This window comes from Schistocerca piceifrons, chromosome 1, assembly GCF_021461385.2.
Source record: "Schistocerca piceifrons isolate TAMUIC-IGC-003096 chromosome 1, iqSchPice1.1, whole genome shotgun sequence".
NCBI classification, from domain to species: domain Eukaryota; kingdom Metazoa; phylum Arthropoda; class Insecta; order Orthoptera; family Acrididae; genus Schistocerca; species Schistocerca piceifrons.
In genome coordinates this window covers 914,135,615-914,152,335 of record NC_060138.1, presented here as the reverse complement: position 1 = coordinate 914,152,335, position 16,721 = coordinate 914,135,615, and the positions used below count along the sequence as shown (strand labels likewise).

The 16,721-nt window shown below is 40.1% G+C and overlaps 1 protein-coding gene across 1 annotated transcript in view; it reads left to right on the top strand.

Moving 5' to 3' along the window:
* The window catches only part of LOC124717070 (3-hydroxyisobutyrate dehydrogenase, mitochondrial), a 65,661-nt gene that overhangs the window by 5,624 nt on the left and 43,316 nt on the right, over positions 1–16,721 (top strand). The window contains exons 2-3 of the mRNA XM_047243756.1: positions 1,366–1,448; positions 9,078–9,256. Coding sequence (XP_047099712.1) covers positions 1,366–1,448; positions 9,078–9,256 — 262 coding nt within the window. The remainder of the gene's footprint in view (positions 1–1,365; positions 1,449–9,077; positions 9,257–16,721) is intronic.

The window sequence follows — 16,721 nt, the reverse complement described above, 5'->3', positions numbered from 1 at the left end:
AACTGTTAGGTTGTTCCTTAGGAAGGAAATACAGGCAAGTGTGGGTTAAAATTAGAAAAAGGGGTAGCTATTCCAGACTTCAGGGTGAGAGGGAAAAAATATCTCTGTTTCCCTTCAGCCTCATTGCAATTCTGTCTCTCTCTCTCTCTCTCTCTCTCTCTCCCTCATCCAAGGGTGTTAGTGATCTGCCCCTCCTTTCTACACGCCCCAATGTATCCCTCTTCGTCCCTGAGGAAGGAACTAATACTTCCAAAAGCTAGGAATAGTCTTCTTCACTTTCAAAAGTGTATGTCACCTGTACTGGAATTTTGACTCCCAACTGGCAGCAATTATAAGGGGTATAAGTGGCAGTCAAAAAGTTTGTTTGATAGTCATACAACCAGAAATGTTATGCCAATCAGGGAAAATTGCCATGAGCATTTAGGAATAATCTGACCATAGCACCAGGTTGGAGATAGCCGTTTGGTAAAACATTCTGTCCTACTGTGTGAAGCAGTCCCTAAATGTCTGCTGCACATTCTTGTCTGACAGGAGTCATTGACCCTTGAAGGCCCTTTTTGAGGGACTGAAGGTGTGATAATCACCTGGGGAGAGATCAGAATAGTAGGGCAGGTGCTTGAGCATCTCCCACTTGAGTTGGCATAATTTCTGCATTACGACATTTGCGATATGGGAATGTGACCAACACTGTATTTCAACAGAAAATTAATGAGAGTTCACTGTGTTGGATATTCTATAGCTAATTTTCTCCTGTTATTTGCAAGCATAGAAATTTCATGTTCCTCCAGTTTTATTATTGATATAGATAAGTGTGGAGATGTGCCACAACATAGTCTTAGGACTGAAAATTGCAACAACAGAATTTTCTGAAGATTTGATCTCTGTTTTACAAGTGTCAATGCCAAAAAATTGCAAGTAAGAATACATAGTGTCAAAAAATCTCTTTCTCTTTAAGGGCTTATGTCTGTGGGGGTCTGAACTACTTGGCACAGCTGGAAGCCTAAAATGATTTCAATAAATAAGCTGTTTGTTCACTTTCATCTAAGGCACTGCTTGTCCTGCACAACTCCAACACTCTTCCTACAAATACTCTCATTTGCTTTTAATTCGTCCAATGTAACCTGTATCCATGACATAGAACCTGAGAAAACTGTCAGTACTTAATGTGTCAGTGATGGCTGATGATTCAAATTAAACCACTGACAACAGTTAGGTCACTTCCTTGTTCCTTGGTTCATTAAATTCATTCAAATTGATTAGTGGTAATGATGAGAAATATTATCTCTTGTGTTTGAATATGAGCACTAAGAAAACTTTTGTAAAAATCCTAAACACTTTAATATACATCTATTTATTGTATTACAGACACACTGAAATGCATAAACAAAATTGGCTTTATTGGACTTGGGAACATGGGTGGACCAATGGCACGAAATCTTCTGAAAAAGGTATTTCATTTCATAATATTGTATTTAACATTTACTAATGACTGACCATTAGTTACTTATTTAGATTAAAGTACTGATACCATCTATTAATAAGTATAATGCTTGATCTCCTTATAGAATTGTAAATTATTGTGCACCTTTTTGAATCATTACTTTGTGTTGAAGCTATTGTTAATTATTTCTGCCGTACATTTGCTCATGATTTCTTATAACAGAACAACTGTCTGTCTTCTTTCATCATGTTTTGCAATATGTTCAGTGGTAAGTGGCTTCCATCAATTTGCTTACAGTAATTAGGAAATAAAAAAGAAAACAATTTCTCGTATACAGGAATATTATAAAACATACTATTTTCTCTGTGTTGTGATATCTGTATTGTACCGAATAGCTGAGAGGTTTATAGAGGATAGTATGCTTTATAAGCTGCCCCATAAGTAAAACAGCACTTTTAAGAAGGCAAAACCCATTTTTCTATGTATGAGGTTTGTAGGGGTGTCTGTATAAGAACAGCAAAGGAAATCATTAAACTCATGCAAAAGTGATATGCTGGATATCTTGGAAACATTGAAGCCTCCATACCCTGCTGTCTCATAGAGATTTGAGTACCATTTTTCTGGTCTGCCAGAACTGCATAGTCACATGCACATAGAAAATCTACTTCATTACATTTGGGAGAGTAGTAGTACTTGACATTATTGTTGCTTCCTGCCCTACTTACCCTTGAGTGGAGTTAGTGAAGAGGAGTTGAATTACTTTATCTTCATGAGCCGGTCCCCACCAAAGACATAGTGTGAATAAACATATTTTCATATGCAACGCATTATGACAACTAAAGAATGAGAGAAGAGAAAATCTACTCAGGGAACTGTCCTTGCCTTATGAAGTAGGTCTCCTTAAGGAATAAAATAAATAAAAAATGTACACATCAAGTGACAGCAGGAGAACACACATATAAAGATATTAAAATTTGCAAGCTTTTGGAGCCAGTGGCTCCTACTTCTGGTAGAAGCGTTGAAGTGGAAGAAGAAGAAGGGGTGAAGGAAATGACTGATGGGGTGTAGGAAATGGGGAGAGTTCAGAAAAGTTGCCCTGAACCGTGGGTCAGGGGAGACTTACTGGATGGGATGAGAAGAAAAGCCTTTCTTTCATGCCGTCAGATAAGTGTGTGTGAGTGCAAATTGTACAATCTAAGTAGCTAATTAAACCATGCTGCTGAGCGAATATATAAGATGTACATACCATAGGGATCCTACAGTATCCGAGTGCTCTTCCTAAACAAAGGTATCTCAGAGTTGCATTGGTGTAAGCAGTCCTTCGAGACTAAATTATAGTCTCCCCTGGTGTGAACCTCCTGTTGGTTGTGTACTTCCACCTGTCTCCATTTCTATTATGATCTCTGCCTCTGCTTCTCCACCCTTAACATCCTTTTCTGTTCCTGGTAACCCAGTGAAACCACAATGCAGTGTTACAAAGCCACTAACTAAACCACGTACATAATGGAAAAGATGTCGGTTATTGTGCTCCACCATTCAATATACTGATTGCCTCAAGTAGGCTGTATTTGATAGTATGCGAAACTGTCAACTATGGAGTTAGTAACCATATGGATTCAGTGTTGACATGACTCTATAACATTGTGGAGAAGGGGTATTTTGTTTTAACAAATGTAAGACATTAAGGATATCCCCAGAAAGTTAACATACTAGTGATCAGAACCGGTTTGAAAAGCTTTTAAGGGTGTTGCATGGTAGGTTGTGCTGGAAATAATTTGATATGTTGCACTGTTTCCAAATTAATTGGCATTGAAATTAGCCAGTCAGGCCATTGCACATTCAGATTAAAGTTGTCCACCAGACACAATTAGTGTCAATTGTTCTCTTAGCATAGATGGTAGCATCCTAGCCTGCTCGGCCTTTGGCTCAGGTTGAATCCTTACTACCATCCCATGCCGAACTTTTGCGTCACTCTCTTGTTCAATTTTAGGAAACCAAAGAAACAACATGTTTGGTGACACTGTCTCTGAAAAGACACTTGAATTTGCAAGAACAATGGCCTGGCCAGCTAACTTCAATGCTAAAAAACTCAGAAATGATGCAACATATTGAAGTTTTTTCTTAACAATTATTTTACAGCCCAACCTACCTTGCAACACTGTTACAAGCTTTCAGACCATTTCTGACCACCCTGTATGTAATACCCTCCCCCAGAGACATGCACTTAACAGTGTTGTTCACTTTCAGTTGTCAAATACAGCAAAGGCATGCAGTCATGGCAAAACTTTCGTGCCATAGATTTTGTCATCTTGAGGGACAATAATACTCACATGCACTGTTGGAAAAAAATACATTACTCTCAAGGATTGCATTCCATGGTAGCAGGGTATAATTTTAGTGTACTGAGGGGCTATACAGTTAGTGACATATTTGTTGGGATCATCAATGATAAAATGGCAATCAGAAGGCCTGTCTGTGCTCCCTCTGTTTTGATTTTGCAGGCAGTACCTATGTTGAGTTTAGAGGTGAACGGTGTTTGCAACATTCATTCTAGGGTACAAAAATGTCCCACTAATGAGTACACACTCCTTCTGAACAGCTTCAGCCATTTGAGTGGGGCCTCACTATGGGCCTTTGGGAAGCTGGATGGACGGAACAATCGGTTGCTGCACATGTCGAACACAACATATTCTTGGTGTGTTGCTACTTTCAGCAGTGTTTTGAAGAACATTCCCACACCTGTAGTCCAGATCCTGAATGCTCACACAGTACAGGCACAAATCAAGATTGACACAATGGTGGCTGACCCAACATAATCCACAGACAAAATTCAGGCAAATGTTGCTGTGTCATCAGGGACCATTGAGAGTCATCTGCTTGCAGCAGGATTAATGTCCAATGTGCAGCTGGCTAGGCTACCATACCATTGACACTATGGCACAGACCATGCATGGTTACTCTGATGTCATGAAAGAGGTGACTGGTGAGTCTAATACCACTCTCTTGTCTTCGGTGATCAGAGTAGTGTTTGTCTGTAAGCGAGTGATGAATTTATCCATATATGGCGCAGCATTGATGAGCTGGCTATTCCAGAGTGCATTCACTCATGACAATTGGATCCCACCTCATGCTACATGGATGTGTGTGTGTGTGTGTGTGTGTGTGTGTGTGTGTGTGTGTACATGCACGCTCGCACTGGCACGCACGCGTTTCTGCATTTGTTGTTTGATAATATTTCACATAGTTTTGCTGTTGTCTGCATATATAGTTTGCAAGCACCTTTGTGGTGTGTGGCAAAGTGTACTTCTGGTACCATCATCATTTCACCCCTTCCCTGTTTCATTCAAGGACGATGTATGGGAACAATGATATTCAATAAACCTTCTTATGAGCTTTGATTTCTCTGATTTTCACATTCTTGCTATTTTGTGAGACATGTGAGAGGAAATAATACCTTCCTCAATTATTATTGGAATGTACTCTCTCAGAATTTCACTAGCACACCTCTCCATGATACATAACGCCTCTCTTGTAGTGGCCCCCTCTCTATTTTGTTGAGCATCTCGATAACACTCTCGCACGTACTAAATGGCCCATAAAAATGAAGCATGCCATTCTATGTTGGAACTCTGTCTCCCCTCTCCCTCTCTACCCCTCATCCAACTCTCCCCCTCTGCCCCTCTCCCCCTCCCTCCCCACCCTCCACCCTCTCCCCCACCTCCCCCTCCACCCTCTCCCCCACCTCCCCCTCCACCCTCTCCCCCACCTCCCCCTCCACCCTCTCCCCCACCTCCCCCCCACCCTCTCCCCCCTCCCCCACCCTCTCCCCCCTCCCCCTCCACCCTCTCCCCCCTCCCCCACCCTCTCCCCTCTCCCCCACCCTCTCCCCCCTCCACCACCCTCTCCCCCCTCCACCACCCTCTCCCCCTCTCCACCACCCTCCACCACCCTCCCCCCTCTCCACCACCCTCCCCCCTCTCCACCACCCTCCCCCCTCTCCACCACCCTCCCCCCTCTCCACCACCCTCCCCCCTCTCCACCACCCTCCCCCTCTCCACCACCCTCCACCCCCTCACCCCTCCCCCCTCTCCACCACCCTCCCCCCTCTCCACCACTCTCCACCACCCTCCACCTCTCCTCCACCCTCCACCCCCTCACCCCTCACCCCTCACCCCTCACCCTCCACACTCTCCCCCCCTTGTATATTGTTGTATATATAAACATTTGAGCCTTTGGCAGAATGCATTGTTTAATGTACAAAATTATGAGAACTGCCAGCCAGTATTTATTTGCAGGAGGCAAAATACCAGTACTGCCGATTGGCATATAATTACAAAAAACACAACATTACCCTAGATTTTGGAATCAGCAGTTTCTTTCTAAGGGAAGTGAGAGGGATTACTTTGGGAAGGTTAAAGGGGGAGAGTAGGTTATTGATTTACAGAATATAAAAAACTTTTTGGCCAGCATCCACAGTGTAAGGTTGTGATACTACACGTGGTCTCTCTTCTAAGAGTTGTCAGGTGCATTTTCCCTGCAGTTTCAGCAGATATTTGCAGTTTTGTTATTACAACATATAGCTGGACTCAGCCCAAACAAATACTGCTGATCTTGTCTTTCATGTGACGCCCAGTGTCAGTGGAAAGCTGCAAACTGTTTCCCATTACAAACAAAATAATTTTTAAAGTGGAATCTTAGGTGTGCATTTGATGGATTGGTCCCAGTTTAGTCTAGTATGATATTCATTTTATCTGTATGTATTGACAGGAACAGTAAAACATGAAGATTAACAAGTACTCCAGCAGCAAGAGCACTGTCCTGGCCCACACTGATTGTTGCTGACATGCAGAAGCACTACTCAGTTGCTCCCCGAGCACTGATTATTCTTTGTGTTTTACTGTTCCTATGAACATATTTTGATAAAATGAATAATGCGCTAGACTAATTAATGGGAAATGAACCAACACTTTCTGGTGACGTTGGGTGTCAAATGAAAGATGTGATGAGCAGGATTTGTTTAGGCAAACTCCAGCTACATAATTAAAAAAAAATTTGCCACAATGCCACCTGTAGGGACACAACAGGTGTAAAAATAACCAGATGTCAGAGGGAGGTCAATATTTTTATATAGAGTACGGTGATATGCCATTTCAAAGCATCCCAGTGAGACGTCGTGTAATGGTGTCCAGCCTGAATTAGTGACAGATGAACCTTGTGTGTAGTTGGGCATGGCTGACCGCTCCGAGCTGCTGGTCAAGAGCTTTGAGCGGGCATGGCAGAACTGACAAAAGTGAGCACCAGGCCAATGTAGCCAATGCAATTCTTAGAAGATTAATGATTAATGTCTGCAGAATTACCCCATTGCCACTAATATACATATTGTATAAGAACCGCAAAGACAAGATAAGAGAAATTGAGACTCATACACATGCAAACAGATAGTAATTTTTCCCTCACTCATTTTACAAGTGCACAGGAAATGGAATGAGGCTCTAATAAACTTGAGGATGTCATTACTGTTCACTAGCTATAAGCACAATTATTATATCTTACAGCCTGTTTTTTTTTCTTGCAAAATTGCCTTTGCTTACTGAATAACATTTGCACATTATCAATTTGTATTATGTAAGAAGTACAGTAATTGTTTGCTCTTTGAAAGTTTTCTATGACATTGTTACACATTAAGCACCAGGCTGAAGGATGTTATGAATACAATTATGTTTAACTATGGATGTGTTCTTGAAGGTAATGAGACTTTAACTATTGTTTTGATGCTTAAATAAAATGGGCTGCCAAAACATCTATTCACTGAAAGGCTGACACTTCTTGTTACCACAGGTTGGTAACTTATATTTTGCCTATGTGCTTGTACACAATTTCAGTCATTTAACAATTTACACAGTGTGTAACTGACAGTAAACATTTTACTGCAATTAACTTTAAAATAATGTTCTCCCGAGTGTAACAGTGTATCTCTTTTTAGTAGTTCATTTGTGTGTAGATTGTAGATTGTATTTTATTGGTCCTGTTGTCTACATAGCAGCTTATGCATAAGACATTGGACAAGTCAAATTATAAATATACAGGCTGAAAGTAATTTCAAGGCATACATATTTAAGCTTACAATAATACACTTTACACACAAGTATTTGTATAACACATTTCATAAATTTAAATATTCTTCAATGGAATAAAAGCAGTGATGCTGTAAATATGACTTTAGAGATTTTCCAAATGTATTGACCTCAGTGATAGCTTTTATGTTTTCAGGAAGTTTGTTATAAAGCTTAACTCCCATGTGAAAAGTACCTTTTTGGCACAGTGCTGTGCTGATTTGAGTCATATGTAAGTTCCTGTTTTGTCTGGTAAAGTGCTCATGTATATCACAGTTATTTTGTAGCCTCTGGTCCTTGCCTATTACATTTAATTTAAAGAACAAAAGGGTTTCCATGATGTATACACACGGTAATGGGGGAATACCAGATTTCTTAAACAGGGGTTTACAAGAGTCTCTAGGCTTGCACCCAAACAAGATTCTAATGGCCCTTTTTTGTAGTTTAAAAGTGCTATTAGCTATTTTAGAGTTTCCCCAGAAGGTGACCCCATATCTAAGACGAGAATGAAAGTACGCATGATATGCATTCAATACTGTTTTCTCACTACAGCATGATTTTAATGAACAAAGAAGATAACATGTTTTGCTCAGTTCTGCATTGAGACATTCAATATGCTTATTCCATCTGATGTTACTCTGCAGCCAAAGTCCTAAGAATTTGGTTTCAGTACTGTTACCAACTGGTTCGTCATTGATAGAGACTGATGGGATAAACATGTCCTTGTTAGGAACATTGTGGAATTTTAGAGCAACGGTTTTCTTACTGTTTATTACAAGCTGATTACTCTGTGCCCAGCTGCTAAGTTGTTTCGTGACCGTGTTTACTGTCTGCTGTAACTGTTCATCGTCGTCTCCTTTTAGTAGAATCGTGGTGTCATCTGCAAATATGATTGATTTGTGTGCATCAATATTTAAGCTTAGATCATTTATGTACAGAAGAAACAGAAGGGGTCCCAATACGGATCCTTGAGGTACACCACATTTTATTTGTTTATAGTCAGATAAGTGATTAGATACAGTTTTTAGTTCAATATTTGTGTGCTTGACGCACACTGCCTGCATACGATTTGTCAGGAAGGAACTGATCCACTTGTTGGACAGACCTCAAATACCATATCTTTCTAGCTTTGATAGCAGAATTTTGTGGTCCACCATGTCAAAAGCTTTTGACAAGTCAATAAAGACTCCTATTGTTTCCTGTTTTTTGTCCATCAGGTTTAGGATGGAATTGATGCACTCATAGACAGCAGTTGTCGTTGACCTCTTATTTCTGAATCCATGTTGTTCATTACATAGGATGCTGTGTTTATTTATAAATTTCATAAGTTTCTCATACATAACGATCAGCATTAATTTATTTCATAGTTACCAGTTTCCTTTCTTTCCCCATCAGTATTATGTTGTATTTACAATTACTCGTGGTGAATAAGGTACTGCAAATGACCAAAGTCTTGTCAAAAAGAACTGTAGCTGCATTCTTGTGTATTTGGTTATCTAACAAACAACTTTATTCAACACAGGGGGAAAAAATTGTCAGTCTTTGATGTACAACCAGAAGTTGTAAATACCATTGCACAAGAAGGTGCCACAGCCTGCAGCTGCCCTGAGGAAGTAGCAGCACAGTCGGACTGCATCGTCACTATGCTGCCCCACGGTGCTAGTGTGCGAGATACGTATACTGGAGAGAGAGGAATCTTTAAGTAAGATGGTCCATATGTACGAGAATTGTAAGATGCATATGTGCATGAACAATATACTCACTAGAAATTACGAATATGAGGGTCATAAAAGATGAAAATCCAATAAAAATAGAAGCATAATTACTTTTCATTATTAAGGAGAGCTTTCAGGGATGTAGAACAAGTCAAATTATGCATTGACTGACAGATATAGGCCCTACAGCTTACTTGTATAATGTATACTAACATACTAAGCATGTAGCTCTGTAAACTTTCCCAGCATAATAATTGGTTGTACTCATGTCTAGTCTCCAGCCAGAACATACCGTCATCTGGAAAAAATATTTTGGCAGTCCACCTGGATAAAATATTTTGGCAGTCCACCTGGCCGCACTATCTCTCTGGAACTGAAAACAAATACACTGCAGCGGCAGCACCACATGTTCACGACATGTGTTATTAAATAAAAAATTCATTGATGCCAACACATGGTGACAAAGCTTAGCTGTTTCTTCATCCAATTTTCACCAATTAACAGCAAAGAATCTTCAAGAAGATCTCTGGTAAACTGAGACACAACATCAAAACAAATGACCAAATCCATGGCACTGAGACACAAAGACTTCATACGCCGAATAAAAGCCAGAGAATTGGAAATATGGTGTTCGCATATTCCAGCATGGGGACTGAGAATGGACACTATGTACTTGCCTAAATTGTAAGTAGGAGCACTGAAATTGCTAAAAATAGGCCAAAGAGGAACTCCTTGCTTGTGTAACTTAGGCAAACTGTATAATCTTAGTGGGACTGCAGCACCAGGTCAAAGTTTTTTAAGAACATCATCAAAGTAAGTCATCTTCAAAAGTGAAAGCATCTTGCTTTTTATATGTTCAGTTGGATTGTTCTGCAATCTTCAGTATGCTAAGTCTGCAAGCAAAAGATGCATTTTACTCACATAATCATCCCACGAAAGAAGAACCATTGCATTGCCCTCGTCCGCTGGAAGAATTACTAAATCCTGACTTTCTCTGATGAACCAGATCACGGCTCTTTCAAGTGAGGATATGTTACGTTGCTGGGTGGCACCCGACACTTGTTCAACAGTGGAAATGAATTCAGTAATGGGAACATTCCTGGGTGTAGGGGCAAAATTCAATCCCTTTTCCAATACTGCCAGCATAGTATCATCCAGTTGTTTGGTCGTGAGATTGATCACAGCATGTCGATAGGTGTCATCATCCGTTTTTGTAGACTAAGAAAAAAGCCATTGAAACTTCAAATATTGCTACTGATGGTGTTTGCATGGGCCCAGTCTAATATTGCCCAGGACGAACTGTCAACCCAATCCCAGGATGCACCATTGAACAAGCAGTGTCCAGATTTCCCGACAATCTAACTGATGAGGTTAGGCAAGACCTTTTATACGATGTGTCAGGTGCCACCCCCGTGACGTAATGTCTTGCTTCAATGAGCCATGATCCAGTCCATCAGAGAAGACAAGGATAGTAATTCTTCCAGTGGAAAAGGGCAATGCAATGATTCTTCTCTCATGGGACAATTATGTGTGTAAAATGGATCTTTTACTTGCAGACTTAGCATACCGAAGATTGCAGAATGATCCAATTGAATGTATAAAATGCAATATACTTTCACTTTTGAAGAACACTTTTTTTGATGATGTTCTTAAAAACTTTGACCTGGTGCTGCAGTCCTGCCGAGATTATACAGTTTGCCTAAGGAACACAAGCAAGGAGTTCCTCTTTGACCTATTGTTAGCAATTTGGGCGCTCCTACTCACAATTTAGCCAAGTACTTATCATCCATTGTCAGTCCCCATGCCAGAAAATTTAAACACCATATTTCCAATTCTCTGGCTTTTATTCAGTGTTTGAAGTCTTTGTGCCTCCGTCCAGTGGATTTGGTCATTTGTTTTCATGTTGTGTCTCCATTTACCAGAGTTGGACGAAGAAATAACTAAGCTTTGACACCATGTATTGACACTGATGTATTTTTTATTTAATGACAAATACTTTGAACAAACCGACAGAGTGACTATGGAGAGTCCATTGTCAGCCATAGTCGTTAATTTGTTTATGGAAGATTTTGAGAACATCACACTGAAGACAGCATTCTTAAAACCAACTTGTTTCTGGAGAGACATCGATGATACCTTTATGGCACGGCTGCACAGAAGGGATGCTCTGGATCATTTCCTAGATCATTTTAATTGTCTGCATCCCAGTATTAAGTTCACAATGGAAGTTGACAAGGATGGAAAATTTCTGTTTTTAGTTGTCTTGGTCTGCAGGAGGGATGATGGGACATTAGGACATGGTGTTTATCATAAGCCTATTCATACAGACTGATATCTTCATGCATCAAGTTGTCATCCATTGTAGCAACACAACATGGTCCTACGTACATTGGTAAAAAGAGCTTAAAACATCTCACGTGCAGATAGATTGACTCAAGAACTGGATCATCTAAAAGCTGTGTTCAAGTAGAATGGTAATACTGACAGTCAGATCCATCACACTCTACAGATTATACCTTCACAGGAACCAACAGAAGATACAATGGTGGCATTCCTACCTTTTGCAGGGAGCATATCTTCAAAAATAGGAAGAATTTTAAAGAAATTTGATATTAATAGTGTATTCTGCCCGTCAGCTAAGACCTGAGCTCTGCTGGGCTCATTGAAGGATGATTTGGGTTTGAGAAAGTCCGCGGCCTAAAAGGTTCCATACCATTGCGGGAAATCCTACATCAGACAAGCGATTTGTACAGTCTAGGATCATTGCATGGAGCATCATCACCACTGCATTCATTTCAGCCAGAAAAATCTGCAGTGGTGGAACATTGTCTTACTGAAGGACATAAAATGTTGTACGATTAGACATGAGTAGATGCCCTGTGTTGCGGTTTTGGGACTGTGTAGTGAAAGAAGCCATTGAAATCCAGGTATCTTACAATATCATAAATGGAGATAAGGGGTATCCTTTAAGTGAGAGATGGAGTGCCATGTACATATGGTCTGCAGCCGAGCTGGACTGCAGGGGGTGAAGCTTTGACAATACCAGCCACTTGTGCTGGCGAAATGTCAGTAAAATCATTAGATGAATGTCGGCCAAAGAACCCGAGACAGAAGCCAATAGGCAGTTTCTCAACAAGTGCCCACGAAAGCCTTAACTATTTGACATTAAGAAACAACAGTCCTTGTTTCGCTCATCAAAAACTGTCAGTAGCATTTGGTACTGATTTATAGTTTCCGCAAGCTTGCATCACCTTTGTGCTGTTGTGCTTGTTGCTAGAGGGCAGTTATGTAGTTATGTTTGCGCATGCATGTTAGATCAAAGTCGGTGTACAAAGAAGCCGCTGCGGTGTGTTTGATTTCAGTTCCAGTGAGATAGTGTAGCGGCTTATGCACCTGAAGATGGTGGTCAGGTGGGCTGCCAAAATATTGTGTCCAGATGACGATATGTTCTGGCTGGAGACCTGACATAAATACTTTGAAGCATTTATATGAAAAGAATAGATTGCCACTCAGCAGTTGGAGAAACTGTTGAGTTGCAGACTAAGTGGGGCCTTAGTGCCTAGAAACAGTTGGAAAACACAAACAAACACACACAAACACACACACACACACACACACACACACACACACACACACACACACACACACACACACAGAGAGAGAGAGAGAGAGAGAGAGAGAGAGAGAGAGAGAGAGAAGGACTCTGTTTGAAACTTGATTATTTCTAGCATTCTGTATCACTGTGTCTGGCTATGACTCAACACATCCTCTAGCTGGTGGGTAGGAATCTATCCTTTCCATTTTGTTGTTACTTCATCCTAGGTTTTCCACTGTTTATTTAAACTAAGCATTTGTGTAACTTTCACAGAACACTATACTGGTGAAGTTAAAGCCTGTTTCATGTGAACATTAATGTTAACTGGAATTTACATCCCCCGTCAAGTATTCTTGTATATTGTAGTACTGGAGAGTAAGGAATGCTTACTTTACTTTTGAATGTTAGGGATTTCCAATTCCCTTACTGGTGTCTGCTGAGCAGCTATTTAAGACTTTTCCAGCAGAATGTAGAACTCCTTTTGAAAACCTAGGTAGGGATGCGTAGTCTTCACCATTGGTTGCACAGCCATGTCTTCTGTTTTTTGTGTGATACTAGACTCCACATTATCACTATTGTCATGGAAATGTAAGTTCAGAATGACTGTACAATTTCTAAATCCCATCAAGAGTTTCATGCTATGTTTCATTTTAGGCCCACGAAAAAACAACCAGTTACTTATTTCTTTTTATGATGAAAAAGTTAGGAGTTAACAAAACATGATAAAATACTGTCATGATTTTCAGAGGGAAGAAATTGTGTTCATAGTATATGCACGTGTAAGAATCCGTGGGCTTTATGGACAATTCCTGGAAGGGACAACCTGGATTATTAAAAGATATGTGCCTAATCGGTACTGAAAAATCTTGATTTAATACTGCAAGTGTAGTTAACTGCCTCTTATCCAGTTTCTGTATATTTTGAAGAACAAGGAAATAAATTATTTTCTTAATTGCTTGATAGCAAGCAATGAACACCTGAAAGCAAACGACATGATCTATGTAACATACATATGTGCAAATGCACTCAAAAACTATAAAAATGTACAACTTTTTGGCTCCATGTTAGTTATTTTTCGTATAGGAGAAGCCCATGTAATGAACAAAGTGTCACTGGTTTATCTACTGTGAGATCTTGTTAAACTTGAAAACGGTGTTACAAATAATGAGCAAGAAGTGCTGTTGGTATGTGGCCCCTTTAATAGTATTAGGACTACTATCATTAGTTCTACCACATGCTTGCACTCTAGGGATATCTCTGTCTTGCATGGTGGCCCACTGTTCATTGCCCCATGACATCAATTTAATGGAATCAATTAAGCCCTGAAGCAGCTCCAAGGACTGAGGACGTGTTACAAAAGTTGACCTAGAGTGATCCTGAGCACGCATGCCCTCCAGCAATCTGACACCTGCATATCTAATGCCAGTACCGCCATACGAACCCTCTTGAAATAGTGATCTAGGGTTTCGTTATGAACCTGCACTCTCCAGTAATATTCTCGTTCCAACTCAACATGCATACATGCCAACACCCTTCTTTCCAATATGAGCTGACGAACCATAAAATGCATGTAAAACAGTTCAGAAACAACTAGCAAACACAGTATTGCCGTGGTTTCGCCACACTTAACAGAACCATGCAACTAACAGTACAGCTCCTATCAGAGTGGCCCAGCCACTTAATTGCATTTAAATACCACACAGCCCAAACAACACTTAAATCTCACATGGCTAACCACAATTCACTAGAACAGAGATATGTAACAGAAGCAAGAAAGATTTCCATAAAACAAACCCAGATTACACTTAGTTGCAGGTCTATTTGTTTAAACATCAGAAAATCACAAATTACAAAACGCATTTTACCTGCCTTGGCGGAAGGAAAAGATATACTAATCCTTTTGTTTGGGGTCTTCACCAAAAGCAACCTGGCTGTGGCAGGGTTATGTAAACACAGCAGGACCTAGGCTGCAGGTCACACCTCACTCCCCGCGTTGGTGCTTACAGCAGCTTTTGACAAACACAGGACAATTGCAACTCTCTGAAACACACACAAAATACAGGGCAGAATCCTTGCATCAGACATATGTGCATCAGTGTACAAAATGTTCTGTCCACAGAAACCACTACCCTTTAAATTGAAACCACCCAAGGACGGTTCACCAATAATAATAATAATAATAATAATAATAATATCACTTAGGTGCAGTTTTCAGTCACTTAATACAGTTGTAACTAAGACTTCACTGCAAAGCCAACATTTAACCAGCTCACATAGAGCTCATCTACATACTTTTCAATTAACAACTGTGTAAGTTCCACAATCATCTAGGGAGTGAAATTCCTCTCATCACGTCGCACAGCCACATACACTAACAGCCAACTTACTTGGTGTTTGCACACAGCACAACTCAGCGGCTCAAACAGCTTAACCGAATTCCTTCATGGACCTTTCCCTTTATATAAATCACAAAACTTGGATCTCCGAGCTACCTCAAAACACAGACTTGCTGACCAATACAATTGTGCGGTATATCATGCTGATAGGGCACACCCGGTTGCAGTTGACACTCCTTTCTCTGGAGACGTCCCACATCTCTCTATGTTTTCCTTTTTGAAAGCTAACGGCCGACTCTTGAAGCCTGCCAACGCAGAAGAAAGCCGTACAATATGCAAAGATCTCATATTCCCTCCAAAATAAATCGCAATGGTCTAATGAGCGTACCCCATGCTGGCGCCAGTCTGGCATGGCTCAGCTGTTATGGATATTTTATGTATTGTAGTACATACTTTTCCACAGATTGTGAATAGATCACCGGAGATAAACTATTCTGATGTATCCACTGTAAAGAGAAGCTCTGTATCCACGTGGCTTTTAGTTTTTTCTTAAACTGAAGCATCACATGTCTGTAAAGACATTTGCAGATAACAATTGGCTCCAACAACAGTTACACAAACATGCCTATATTACTGAAACAAAAAACCATATATACGCATCCATACACATGCAATGTATGGACATCAGATGCGATTGTTTATTAAAAAAGTGGAAATATAATACTTCAAAAATATTTTCTGTGTGTTGTATCTCAACTGTCTGTATAATCCTCATTGCAATTTTATCATAAATCTTAATGTTGGGCGGGGGGGGGGGGGGGGGGGGGGGGGGAGCAATTGAATGTTTCAGTAATATTCTTAGAAAGATGTAAATTGTCTGTTTGGTCATACATCACATGCATTGAACATAAAGGAATAATATCATTAAGTGGAATGAACATATGAAACCAGGTCTAGTCTGGGTGAGTCAAATAGTTCTTTAACTGGGAGAATTTTGGGAAAGTTTAATGCATCTGCAAAGGGAGGTGGCACACACTTAAGAGACATTTTTATTTATGATGCCTTTACCTTGGTGACACTAGTCTATTTGGGATCCTCTAGTTGGCTTGAAGCAAGCTATTTCAGTATTTTGGAAATATGTTGCTATAATTGTTACCAGCTGATTTAGAGTCTACATTTGTTGGTTAAACTATGAGGAAATATACCTGGGGATAACTGTAGGAAAGGTAACTTTCATCTTCCAAAAGAAAGTGTGAAGCACCATATCTAACATTACTTCTGGCCATTTCCCATGTTCTACCCTCAGTCACATGATAAGAACTAATGGCATAATAATAACTTAAATATTAATAAAAAGTTGTGGACAATATTTCAGTTTAAACAGTTCTCTGTTTCTAAGAAATTACTGCTAATAAATTTCATTAAGAGCCTCTTACTGACTTAAATTCTTCAGGTCCATGCTGAAAGTTTTGAGAAAATGTAAACGAATTTCCTTTATTACAAAAACTTACTGTTATATGT